The following is a 14,033-nucleotide window of genomic DNA, read 5'->3' on the forward strand; positions in this document are numbered from 1 at the left end:
TCTCTCTCTCTATCTCTATGTGTCTCCTCTCTCTCTGTGTCTCTCTCTCTCTCTATCTCTCTCCTCTCTCTCTCTCTCTCTCTGTGTCTCTCTCTGTCTCTCCTCTCTCTCTCTCTGTCTCTTCTCTTCTCTCTCTCTCTCTCTCTGTCTGTCTCTGTTCCTCTCTCTCTCTCTCCTCTCTCTCTTCTCTGTACTCTCTCTCTCTCTCCTCTCTGTCTCTCTCTCTTCCTCTCTCTCTGGCTCTCTCTTCTCTGGCCTCTCTCTCTCGTCTCTCTCTCTCTCTCTCTCTCTCTCTCCTCTCTGGGTCTCTCTAACTGCTGTCCTCTCTCTCTCTCTCTCTCTCTGTCTGTCTTCTGTCTCATCTCTTGTCTGTCTCTGTGTCTCTCTCTGTGTCTTCTCTCTGTCTCTCTCTGTGCTCTCTCTGTCTCTCTCCTCTCTGTCTGTGTCTGTTCTGTCTCTGTCTCTCTCTCTCTCTCTGTCTCTGTCTCTTCTCTTCTAACTGTCTCTGTTTCTCTCTCTCCTCTTCTCTGGTCTCTCTGCTCTCTGTCTCTCTGTCTCTCTGTCTTCTGTCCCTCTCGTCTCTCTGTCTCTCTGTCTGTCTGCTCTTCTGGTCTCTGTCTCTCGGTCTGTCTGTCTCTGTCTCTGCTCTCTCTCTCTCTCTCTCTCTGTCTGTCGTCGTCTCTCTGTCTGCGTGTCTCTCTGTCTCTCTGTCTGTCTCTCTCTCTCTCTGTCTCTCTCTCTGTCTCTGTCTCTCTGTCTCTCTCTCTCTCTGTCTGTCTGTCTCTCTGTCTCTGTCTCTCTGTCTCTCTGTCTGTCTGTCTCTCTGTCTCTCTCTCTCTCTGTCTGTCTGTCTCTCTCTCTCTCTGTCTCTCTCTCTCTCTGTCTCTCTCTCTCTCTGTCTCTCTGTCTCTCTGTCTCTCTCTCTCTGTCTCTCTGTCTCTCTGTCTCTCTCTCTCTCTCTCTCTGTCTCTCTGTCTCTCTGTCTCTCTGTCTCTCTCTCTCTCTCTCTCTCTCTGTCTCTCTGTCTCTCTGTCTCTCTGTCTCTCTCTCTCTGTCTCTCTGTCTCTCTCTCTCTGTCTCTCTCTCTGTCTCTCTCTCTGTCTCTCTCTCTCTCTCTCTCTGTCTCTCTCTGTCTCTCTCTCTCTCTCTTATATATCTGGGAGGGCTTCAAAAATGTTCAACTCATTCAACTCTTGGATTAGGGACTTTATGAAATGAATGAAATTAAAGAGACCATTATGATTCAATGTCCTTTGCGGCAGCAATGTCTCACTAACTTGAGCACAGTGATAAGTTATCCTTATTTGACTCCTGTCTGCCTGCAGAGAGAAAGGCCCCAGACTTTTGTTCCAGGGGACCCAACTGTGCCTGTTAATCTTATTACCTCTCAAATCCCCTTTGACATCACAGACGATTCTCTTCACATATTCATTTTCCTGCCTGTTGTTTCTCCTTGTTTCCTGATTATTTTCCACAATCTGAAGCAATTCTTTTTAAAGGCTCACATCTGGCCCCACTGAGCTTTCCCAGCATGCAGCATGATGAGAAAATTAAAACATGTCCCCTGCTAACTCCCCCTCGTTGGTGACCTACAGTGTCTGTTCCTCCTGTCTGAAGGCCTCTGTTTCCTTCCATTCTCTGGGCTCATTTATTGTGAATTTATCTGATGCCAGCGAAGTCAGAAGAGACTGGCCAAGGGCAGGAAATGTGATATCCCTGTTCCGCCTTAATCTCATCTGTGACCACCCATCCGACGGGTCAACAGAATGGGGCACAGACAGTAATGAAAAACAAACAGACATTCTCCTCTGGGTCCATTTACAGCTTTGAACAAGATAACGTAAAGTTCAGAGCTCTATTATTATAGACGTATGACATGCATGTGAATTTTTAATTTAAAAAACATATCTTTAAACACTGCAACATCAGTTTAGAAGTATGCTATGCTTCCAAAATACCAATACACACACTACACATACTGCACTATACTGTCCAAAGAGGAAATTGGAGTCCATCCCCCAAAGGCCTACCATGAAGACCAATAAAACTGCTTAGCTAAAACCCTACCCTAAACACCCTACACAGATCTCTTTAAAAGTGTTCGGGAAGATACTGTATAAAGTGAATTAGTTATATATGCCAAACGCAGCGCCGTAATCCCTGCAGACGCACAGAAGGTACACAGAGCACCTGCCTCCTTCCTGTTGCCGTTAGGTTTTGCACGCTGTAATAAGCTGTGAGCTCATTAACGTGGAGCTGTGTGTTTGTGTTTACTATTGAGAGGATCCATTTCAAATCTTTAAAATCTCCATATAAAACCCTAGTCCACTCTTAATAATGAATATGCAAAATGTGGAGACATTTAGAAAAATGACTCAAGCTCCTTGAGGTAATTTATTTCATCTGTGCCTGTGGCCTATAAACTGTGTGGATTGTTCATGCATGCAGAGAGGGGATTAAAAGCATGAATCCCATGAATTATTCCACAAATCACCCAACCACCACATTCCCTAGCTAAGAATCAATCGGTTGATTACTAGAGGGACTCATGGGACCCCAGAGCTTCCATCACAGTGTAGGGGATGCCATAACCCATAATGAATCTGTATGAATCCCATCAAATTATTGATCATGGAGATTGGTCATCACTGAACATTTTCTGACATGATAACGGAGTATGAGTGTTCTCTGGGGCTCAGACGAAGGAGGGTGCCTGCAGACAAGCAGCCAGAGGAATACATTTACATCAGCATTGTTCACATCAGTGGGACTTATCAAGTATCATATTGTCAATAGTGTAATAAGTATGCAATTGTAATAGGTAAAGATACCTTCATAGAAAATGAAGTCACCCAGTAAAAGTCTAAAAGTCTAAAAACAATGACGGCCTACCAAAAGGCAAAAGGCCTCCTGCGGGTCAGGGGCTAGGATTTCAAATTTAAATATAGCTCAAAACACACATTACGACAAGAGAGACAACACAATAATACATAGAGACCTAAGACAACAACATAGCATGGCAGCAACACATGACAACACAGCATGGTAGCAACACAACAGGACAACAACATGGTAGCAACACAACATGGCAGCAGCACAACATGGTAGCAGCACAAAACAGGGTACAAACATTATTGGCCACAGACAACAGCACAAAAGGCAAGAATGTAGAGACAACAATACATCACGCAAAGCAGCCACAACGGTCAGTAAGAGTGTCTATGATTGAGTCTTTGAATTAAGAGATTAAGATAAACATTTCCATTTTGAGTGTTTGTTTGCAGCTTGTTCCAGTCGCTAGCTGCAGTGAACTGAAAAGACGAGCGACCCAGGGGTGTGTGTGCTTTGGGGACCTTTAACAAAATGCGGACTGGCAGAACGGGTGTTGTATGTGGAGGATGAGGGATGCAGTATAGATCTCAGATAGGGGGGAGTGATGCCTAAGAGGGTTTTATAAATAAGCATCAACCAATGGGTCTTGCGACGGGTATACAGAGATGACCAGTTTACAGAGGAGTATAGAGTGCAGTGATATGTCCTATAAGGAGCATAGGTGGCAAATCTGATGTTCGAATGGTAAAGAACATCTAGCCACTCGAGAGCACCCTTACCTGCCGATCTATAAATTACTATAAATCTAGCATGGGTAGAATGGTCATCTGAATCAGGGTTAGTTTGGCAGCTGGGTTGAAAGAGGGGCGATTACGATAGAGGAAACCAAGTCTAGATTTAACTTTAGCCTGCAGCTTTGATATGTGCTGAGAGAAGGACAGTGTACTGTCTAGCCATACTCCCAAGTACTTGTATGAGGTGACTACCTCAAGCTCTAAGCCCTCAGAGGTAGTAATGCCCCTCTCCCACAGGTGTGATTCTTCTTACCAAACCACTTTGTTTTGGAGGTGTTCAGAACAAGGTTAAGGGCAGAAAAAGCTTGTTGGACACTGAGAAAGCTTTGTTGTAGAGCGTTTAACACAAAATCCAGGGAGGGGCCAGCTGAGTATAAGACTGTATAATCTGCATATAAATGGATGAGAGATCTTCCTACTGCCTGAGCTATGTTGTTGATGTAAATTGAGAAGAGCGTGGGGCCTAGGATCAAGCCTTGGGGTACACCCTTGGTGACAGGCAGTGGCTGAGACAGCAGATGTTCTGACTTTATACACTGCACTCTTCGAGAGAGGTAGTTAGCAAACCAGGGCAAAGACCCAATACAGAGACACCAATACTCCTTAGCCGGCCCACAAGAATGGAATGGTCTACTGTAACAAAATCTTTGGCCAAGTCAATAAAAATAACAGCACAACATTGCTTAGAATCAAAGGCAGTGGTGACATCATTGAGGATCTTTAAGGTTGCAGTGACACATCCATAACCTGAGCAGAAACCAGATTGCATACCAGAGAGAAAACTATAGACATCAAGAAAGCCAGTCAGTTTATGATTGACATGTTTTTCCAACACTTTTGTTAAACAGGGAAAAATAGAAATAGGCCTATAACAGTTAGGATCAGCTTGATCTCCCCTTTAAATAAAGGACAAACCGTGGCTGTCTTCCGAGCAATGGGAACCTCCCCAGAGAGGAGAGACAGGTTAAAATGGTCAGAGATAGGCTTGGCGATTTATAGGGGGACAACCTTAAAGAAGAAAGGCTCTAAACCATCTGAACCAGATGTTTTATTGGGGTCAAGTTTAAGGAGCTCCTTCAGCACCTCGGACTCAGTGACCGCCTACAGGGAGAAACTTTGTAGCGGGGCAGGGGAAGAAGAGGGAGGAGCATCGGGGCTAGTCCCATTAGAAGGTGTGGGAGATCAGGAAATGTTGGAGGCATGGCTGAGTCAAATAGGAATCCTGACTTAATGAAGTGGTGATTAAAAAGCCCAGCCATGTGCTTCGTCAGTAGCTGAACCTGTTATTAATTCATATTTTCTTCATGGGGGTGTGTTTAAAAAAAATATTACTGAAAATATCAAAGAAGAACGTCCAAGCGTCTTCGACATTGTAACGTCCGTCGTTCGAATGAGACCAAGATGCAGCGTGAGGTAGGTTACTCATATTCTTTAATGATAACTCGCGAAACAAGAAAAGAGAACCAATGAAATGTACAGCCTTGCAGGGCTCAACAGCAACAATACAAGGACAAGATTCCACAACATAGGTGGGAAAAAAGGCGGCCTAAGTATAAATCCCAATCAGAGACAACGATAGACAGCTGCCACTTATTGGGAACCACACTCGGCCAAATACAAAGAAATACAACACATAGAATGCCCATCCAAATCACACCCTGACCAAACCAAATAGAGACATAAAAAGGCTCTCTAAGGTCAGGGCATGACAGACGTATGGGATCAAGTTGATTCTATACCAATTTACAGAGGCCAGGCCATGAAGGAAGGCTTGCTCATTGCTTATTTTTAGCAAGTGTCTATGACAAATCAGGACAGGTCATTTCACTGAGCAGCCATTAAGAACGCAGGCTGTAAAACAGTGATCACTAAGGTTATTACACAAGACTAATCAGGACTTTTTGTGGGGATAACATTGAGGAGAGTAGCCTTTTCTGGGTGTTTGGAGTCGTACTTTGTGGGATTGGTAATAATCTGAGAAAGATTTAGCAAGTTCCATTGCTTTAGGACTTGGTCAGGTGGTGGAGGTGATGGTCAGGTGGTGAAGGTGATCCTTGTTAAAGATTCCCACTCCCCCAAGTTCTGTCTTCCTGAAAAAGGTTATAACCAGAAAGGTTAACATCAGTATTCAAAACATTCTTTCTTAACCACGTCTCAGTAATGACCAACACATCTGGATTGGAGCTGTGAACCCACACTTTCAATTGATCCATTTTCGGTAATGAGTTTCTATTGTTAACGTGCAGAATACACAGGCTTTTACGAGAGCAGAAGTCTGTGAAACAGATATCCAAAGTCCAGAAACAGGCAAGGGTCAAAACCAGGAGAACTAGAAAAAGGAGAATGCAAAAAGCAAAACGCTGGTTGACTTGGAAACATACAAGACACCTGAAGGGGGTGGAGACAATCACAAGGACAGGTGAAACAGATCAGGGCGTGACAATGCAGTATATATACAATTTAAACAGAGGTGTGAGATGACAGGCGCATGAGCCCCAAACTTAATGACAACACACTGCTCTGTCACTGTGGAAGCAAGGTTTCCATGGTTGGCATCCTCAGCCATTTTTATACCTGCATACAGAGATTGTTTGAGGATACATTGACCACAACATATGAGATAATCCTATGTTGGGAAATGCAGGCATGCACTGTCAGGACTAGATGTCGTGGGTTAAAGTGGATGGAGTAGATTTGCGTCAGCAGCATGGGCTGGAATAAGCGTAAAACTATTCAGACTATAGCACTCTCACGAATTAATGGCCTCAAAACCTAAGGGCCATCTGTCAGCCATGTCTGTCATCAGAGTGATTAAAGACAGAGAATATCATATTAATAATATGCTGGTCTAAACCCAAGGAGAGTTGCCATCTGCTTTCTATACACTTTGATTAAAAAGCTAATTCCATACCTTGAAGCAGGAGAGCTTAAGGCCAGTTCTGTACCATGCGACGAACTGTGCAGGGTTAGAACTCAGTTAAAAAGCACTTCAACTGACCCGGAAAAATCCAAGTCAATGTTTTTTAGGACAGTCTGAAAACTCCAAGATTTCCAAGACAGATACTGTAGTGTAGATAGATATGGCAAGGTTAAATGAAAGGAATGGAGGCTGGGCTGGAGTGGTGGGGTTGACATTAATTCTGATGTAAGTGTAAATAAGCAGAGCCAGATGAAAATAAGCACTGCCATTTTACATCACACCCAGGTAGCCCTACAAACCGCTGACTCCACACTGTAGTAAATCACAGATGTGCAGTGGGCTGTATGCCTGTTAGCTGGGAGGAATGGACCACACTGATCATACTGTATAAGGGCCTGACTCATTCTCCCATGAGAGTGAAGCTGATGAGATGGAGCAGCATAGGAGACCAGTGGTTGTTTGTCATGCCACCTCAGGGCTTACACAGGGAAGGGGGAATGGAAAACAAATGGATCCCATCTTGATGATCAAATATATTTAAATAACAATGCCCTCTATGTTCAAATGTGATTCTAATGGGATTATAAAGGAATACATTTGATTTCAAATGGTAAGCAGATGGTATTACATCTTCTAATTGTGTTTGCATAAATGTCTTCCCCTACTGATCCTTACAAATTTCCCATCAATGCAATTGTTAAAGCTTTTTAATTCCCAGAGATGCTGAGGCTGCTTGGTGCTCTCTACTTGTGGCATCCTCTCTCTAATCAAGTTTGTAATCGAGGCCAGCCACACAGGCGGCCAGTAATTCATTCTGTTCTGAAGAGGCAGGGACTGTGAGTGTCCCACAGCGAAGGTTGAGAGGGCACCCGCTACCTCCCTGCTGCGACATAAATATGTTTGGTCAAACTCCTTAAGCAGTGCAGACGTCTGTCAGGGGCAAAGACCTGTCATAATTATCCGCCTTTAATCCGGTGTTGAAAAGACAACTGGCCTGCTGGGGCAACATTCCCTGCCTCTCTTTCATCACATCTATTGTGAGTCTGGCCCTGCTGCAATCTTTGACTGGTGCTTGTGATGACTAAGACATTGAGTGCAAATGACTCTCTAGCTCTCCTTCAGATCATATTGAGAAATGTAATTTTAGGTCGAATGCTGATACCAGACTTTGATACTGCCATTTATGCCCAACCCTGAGGGAGAGGAGGCTTAGAAACCCGGTGCTTTAGCAATAGGGAGCTACACAAAAGTCATGTTCTGGTCACACTGCAACAAACCTCACAAGAGGACCACGGGGCCAGTGGGATTTATGAATACAATATATAGAGTGGGCTGACCTGTAAAAAGGTATAAATTAGTTCCTCTTGATTGGCGACAGGAAAAGGGCTGTTGGAAGCTGCTGGTATCAGAGGAACACTTGAGGCATTACACAGATGTCTCTCATCTCTAAAAGCAGCCAGCATGAAGAGCGAATCAGAATGGGATTTGGGAACGTTTTGTTCCAACTGGCACACAAACAGAAAATCCATTGGCCCCACTGCACCAAGAACATTATATTCCAGCAGATATGAGAATTACAGCATGGTGCTTTGGACAGAGATTTTTACAAAACCCTCGCAACTCTGACTAGGTTCTGTGGAACAAGACTGGCTTTCTGCTGTGCCCCTTAATTGAGTCTCCACTCTCTTCCACAGCTGCAGTGTGCTTGGCACTTACAAAACTGGCACTGAAGCCATTCACAAAGGGCCTGCACTCTGGGCAGACGCAAATACCAATTTTCAGAATTCAAGTTTCATACGACTAGACGATTTGAGATCCATTAACGGCATCACAACAAAAGGGAGGCCCAGAAAGGCAATTAGTGTACAGCAGAGCATGTAATTCAGGAAGGAGGATGCATTGTTGGGGTGGAGGATGAGGAATGAAGGGACGTGACGGAAGAGGTGCAGCGCCCCCAACCTTTACCTTTATTAGCCTGACCAATGTCACATACCGTACATAAAGGTTGGATCTACAGTGCATTCTGAAAGTACTCAGACCACTTGACTTTTTCCACATTTTGTTACGTTACAGCATTTTTCTAAAATTTATTAAATTGTTTTCCCCCTCATCAATCTACACGCAATAGCCTATAATGGCAAAACAGATTTCTAGACATTTTTGCAAATGTATTAAAAATAAAAACCTGAAATATCACATTTACATAACTATTCAGACCCTTTACTCAGTACTTTGTTGACACACAGGTTACAGCCTTGAGTCTTCTTGAGTCTTCTTGGGTATGATGCCACAAGCTTGGCACACCTGTATTTGTGGAGTTTCTCCCGGTGATCTCTGTAGATCCTCTCAAGCTCTGTCAGGTTGGATGGGGAGCATCTCTGCACAGCTACTTTCAGGTCACTCCAGAGATGTTTGATCGGGTTCAAGTCCAGGCTCTGGCTGGGCCACTCAAGGACATTCAGAGACTTGTCCCGAAGCCACTCCTGCATTGTCTTGGCTGTGTGCTTAGGGTCGTTGGCCTGTTGGAAGGTGAACCTTTGCCCCTAGTCTGAGGTCCTGAGCAGGTTTTCATCAAGGATCTCTCTGTACTTTGCTCCGTTCATCTTTTCCTCGATACTGACTTGTCTCGCAGTCCCTGCCGCTGAAAAACATCCCCACAGCATGATGCTGCCACCACCATGCTTCACCGTAGGGATGGTGTCAGATTTCCTCCAGACGTGACGCTTGACATTCAGGCCAAAGAGTTCAATCTTGGTTTCATCAGACCAGAGAATCTTGTTTCTCATGGTCTGAGAGTCCTTTACGTCCCTTTTGGCAAACTCCAAACGGGCTGTCATGCGCCTTTTACTGAGGAGTTGCTTCCGCCTGGCCACTCTACCATACAGGCCTGATTGGTGGAGTGCTGCAGAGATGGTTGTCCTTCTGGAAGGTTCTCCCATCTCCACAGAGGAACTCTGGAGCTCTTTTAGAGTGACCATCAGGTTCTTGGTCTCCTCCCTGACCAAGTCCCTTCTCTCCCGATTGCTCAGTTTGGTGGGGCGGCCAGCCCTAGGGAGAGTCTTGGTGGTTCCAAACCTCTTCCATTTAAGGATGATGGAGGCCACTGTGTTCTTGGGAACATTCAATTCTGCAGAAATGTTTTGGTACGCTTCCGCAGATCTGTGCCTCGACACAATACTGTCTCGGAGCTCTAGCACAATTCCTTCGACTTCATGGCTTGTTTTTTCCTCTGACATGCACTGTCAACTGTGGGACCTTGTATAGACAGGTGTGTGCCTTTCCAAATCATGTCCAAACAGTTGAATTTACCACAGGTATACTCCAATCAAGTTGTAGAAACATCTCAAGGATGATCAATGGAAACAGGAAGTGCCCGAGATCAATTTCAAGTCTCATAGCAAAGGGTCTGAATACTTACAGTATGTAAATAAGGTATTTATGTTTTTTATTTGTAATAAATTAGCAAACTTGTCTAAAAACCTGATTCGCTTTGTCATTATGAGGTTTTTAGAACAAGGCTGTAACGTAACATAATGTGGAAAAAGTCAAGGGGTCTGAATATTTTGCGAATGCACTGTCCATAGATAGAAAAAGACAATGCAAAACCATGCATCAATGAATCGCTGTGGTGCTGAATATGTTATCTTTGCTTTACTGTAAATCCATTAACTTACAAAATAATGATAATTCAAGCGCTGAATCACTCATTAGAGGGGAGGAAATAATGCCTTTCCACCAGTACATTTGCATTCCTATGAGGCATAAAACCAAAGTCTCAATGTGCAGCTGAACTCACGCTGGCATCAGAGATCAATAGCCTTCTCAACTTTACAATATAATATTGCATATCCATCTTCCATGATGCCCCCCATTGAGCGGCTGCTGAGATGTTTCAGTGTTTATTGTCGTTTTTAGGCCTGAGGGGTGACATTTCTCTCATGCTTTCATGTTCCAGAGGAATACAGGGGGAGAGGGATCAAGGCCCTGTCTGATGCACACAGCAGGAGCAACTGGGCACACTGGGTTCCCTCCAGAAGGAGCCACTGTGCATGATGGGGTTGGTTCTAAGACCATTGAAGGAAGAACTGGCGCCAAATGCATTCACCATGGTCCCCACTCTAACAGTTGTAGCCTGTTTCAAGTAGGCTTCTCACTCAGGGACACCTAAATGCACACAGCAAAGATAGATTTCTGTGCCATTGTGCAATGAAATATGTTGTTGTGCATGCAGGGAAAGGTGTATTCTAAGTGACTGATTATAATAATAATGATGATGAGGATGAAAATGTGTTTCAGCACCTTATTGTTTTGTTTGGCCGTCTGTTTGTCTACTTCACTGTGTCCTCACATAGCGTAACTGTGATGATCAATGGAAATGTAGTAATTGGGTTGTCCAGTGTTCCCCCCTTTGGAGAGAGAATAGGTTTAATCTACAAGCAACAAGCAGGACACTGTTATGAGATAAACGTGTTCATTTTCTAACATGAATCTTTCCTGTCGAACTGATGAAGTAGTGTGCACAAACACTTATAATACACCTTACCATTTAGGTCCCAGTGTCTCTATCTTGTGGCTTGATAAAGTATTGCAAGTGATCTCTCACGCTCTTACTCAGTGCCACATCCATTGGAAACAAAGTTGAACGTTCAATTTGCAGGGAGACGCTATTAAAAAAATTGGTCATTAATTTATTTGGATACAAAAAAGATTAGGTGTCAACAATTACCTTAAGCGATATGGGGATAATTTTGTCACAAGAAAAACACATGACATACCAACTGAGTGTTTTCTCCAAGCCAATCAGTCTGATTGTCTGTAAAGTTGGCAATATTTAATATGCTGTCATCTCTAGGATATGTTTACTAGGCCTACTCTTAGTATGTGACAGGTTGCAGATGACAAGAATGCATGTGACAAGAAATAAGCATTTGACAATAATTTAAATGTCACATTTCACAATGTAAATTGTAGCCTAGGTTTAATCTAGTCCTTGATTGGAAAACAGTAAAGTCAAACTTCAGTCATTGTATGACTTCTTGGACTGTACAGTAGCCTACCTTTCTATCAAAATAGGAACATCTTGAAACAATTACAGTTAATAATTGCTGCGTCATCTTAAATGAGTAATTACTATCTATTAATTATTAGCGCAATTGAAAACCTTCACCATAACTCCCCCTCCCACACATTCTAATCTAAATGAATAATTGTGGAAGTGAATGCACAGTAGCCTATTACACAATTTCACTATTGTTTCTCATTGGACAGCGTTAAACGCATGTTCCACACGCCTTCTGTCTGTCGGTGAAATCGCGACTGGTGTGGACTTGCAAATGAAGCGAAATAGGGAACGTTCGTCAACAAGACAAACACCTTTACTTTCCAACGACTGAGATTTTTTTTCTCCATTTTTGACCTACCTATTTGGATTAAATCATAGCCTTCTGCGCGTGTAGGCAGAGTGCGGTTATTGGATCCGGAGGCGCTGGTTGCCCGCATTTGCAGAACGAATTGCATCGTTGTGGAGTTGTAATTTATCCAGGTTGCTCTCAAGTGACGCGCATAGCACATTCTAGGATTTTGGTGGGCGACAGTCGCACTTGTCCTCTGGTGTATTGAATTTCGTTGGCTGTATGGAGGGATGTCGGGATGGCTTGCACCAGGAGAACCAAAACTTTGGTGTCTACATGCGTGATCTTGAGTGGCATGACCAACATCGTGTGTCTGCTCTATGTTGGATGGGTCACTAATTATATCGCGAATGTATACATCAAAGTCCCTATGCCTGTCCCAGAGAAAAAGTTAGAAGGCGATAAGAAGGGGGAAACCCTACGGATCATAGAAAGACTTGATCGACTTGAGAATGTGGTCAACCAGCACATACAAGGTAAAGTAACCACTACACAGAGCAAGTATCCTTTACTTACCGTCTGATCGATTCTGAGTTGCATATGTTTAATTGCATGGAATGGATGGTTTGCGATGCATTAATGATATCGACCTATGTGAATGAGCCTATATCTCCAAACTCAGCAAATAATGACATTGTTGATTTATAACATAAGATGACCCTAACATTTTCCTTTATGAATAATGTGACCAACATTCGTCATCCCCTTACTTTGAGTGGTCTGCCTGTCTGGACCATGTGACAGAAAGGGAAAAGGACAATGAGATCATTGCAAAAGCCATTTATTCTCTCTGGAGGCAAAATTCCTAGTAGTCTATGTATTATAACTGGAGCAGTGTTGGTGAACTTAATGGCTTCTCCCACAGCATGAAATATACATATAGTCAATGTGTAGCTGCAGTTATACTCAACCTCATTGTTTGCTGTCTCTCACATGCTGAAGCTTAAAACCTTATTTTTCATACATATACATTTTGGCATAATTGTTTTTTTTTGTTTTTTTTGCATCTGCTCATCAGGTGTATTATGACTGCCTATTGTGAAACTATTGAAGTTTGTTTTTCTGTTAGGCCAATAGTCTCATGAAGACTGTAGCGTATACTGTGAATGTGAAAACTAGCCCAGCGTACTGTACGTATCTGCTACAATGTCATCTATTTTGAGCTTTAAAACTCAATGTCAAATGTACTGGGACTACATTTTGAAGGATTTTATATCAATGTAATATGTCACACACAGTATATACTGTACCCAAACAGAGGTTGGTCTGTTTTCCCCAGACATAGCGTTGGAGATACTGTTGAACTTGCAGCGAGTGAATTTCCACAGACATAATTTTTGTTATACTGTTCTTTATAGTATTATCTTACAAGCTCAATTGCTACAGAATGGGGCCATTAATTCAATTAATCTAATGGTAATCTGATATAAAAAAAACATTGAATATCCTTTTGACTTTGGATTCCTCTTGTGTTCTTGGGAATGTCTGGATTTCCCTTCTCAAATTCCTTCAGGCTTTGCCCCTAGCATACAGAATACAGTTACTCCATACTCATACTGTAATTCTCTCCCTCCCTTTTTGTGTCATGATTTGAGCTTCACTCTTGTCAACACAAGAGAATAATTGTGCTCTGATTTGACAGGTAGAGTATGAGTTACAGGGAGACACCCATCCCTAGGTCACGGGCAGAGGTGGACTTCACTGAGCTGTGAGGCATCATACATAGTCAAGCCTGGCTGGCCAGTTGTGGTGCCAAGACTACATTTCACTATTTGGCACTGACAGAGAGCAGCCTGTTGAACAGCGCTCTGTACGTTTTCTATGTAAGAGTGTCTGCCTAACTGTCTCATCTCCTCAGGAAATGTTTGGACTATTTGTGTTACTCAAAAGGGGAAATGTCGCATTAGGTCAGATTGTAAAGATCAATTCATTGTGGCACAGAACACGGAAACACTGGTAGGACAGAATGCCCTCTGTCTATAGCACTATACTGTATGGATGACGGGTGGACTGATAAAACATGCACTGTAACTCAGCTGTGCATGCATGTTGATTTGGAATGTATCATCACTCAGC

The 14,033-nt window shown here is 43.2% G+C and overlaps 1 protein-coding gene across 1 annotated transcript in view; it reads left to right on the forward strand.

The window, feature by feature from the left end:
- Positions 1–11,766: 11,766 nt before the first annotated feature.
- Positions 11,767–14,033, forward strand: part of LOC109895413 (polypeptide N-acetylgalactosaminyltransferase 18-like) — a 91,031-nt gene continuing 88,764 nt past the window's right edge. Inside the window, exon 1 of the mRNA XM_020489074.2 lies at positions 11,767–12,433. Within this exon, the coding sequence (XP_020344663.1) occupies positions 12,196–12,433 (238 nt within the window). The 5' untranslated portion in view covers positions 11,767–12,195. The remainder of the gene's footprint in view (positions 12,434–14,033) is intronic.

This window comes from Oncorhynchus kisutch, linkage group LG8 (genome assembly GCF_002021735.2).
Source record: "Oncorhynchus kisutch isolate 150728-3 linkage group LG8, Okis_V2, whole genome shotgun sequence".
NCBI lineage: Eukaryota > Metazoa > Chordata > Actinopteri > Salmoniformes > Salmonidae > Oncorhynchus > Oncorhynchus kisutch.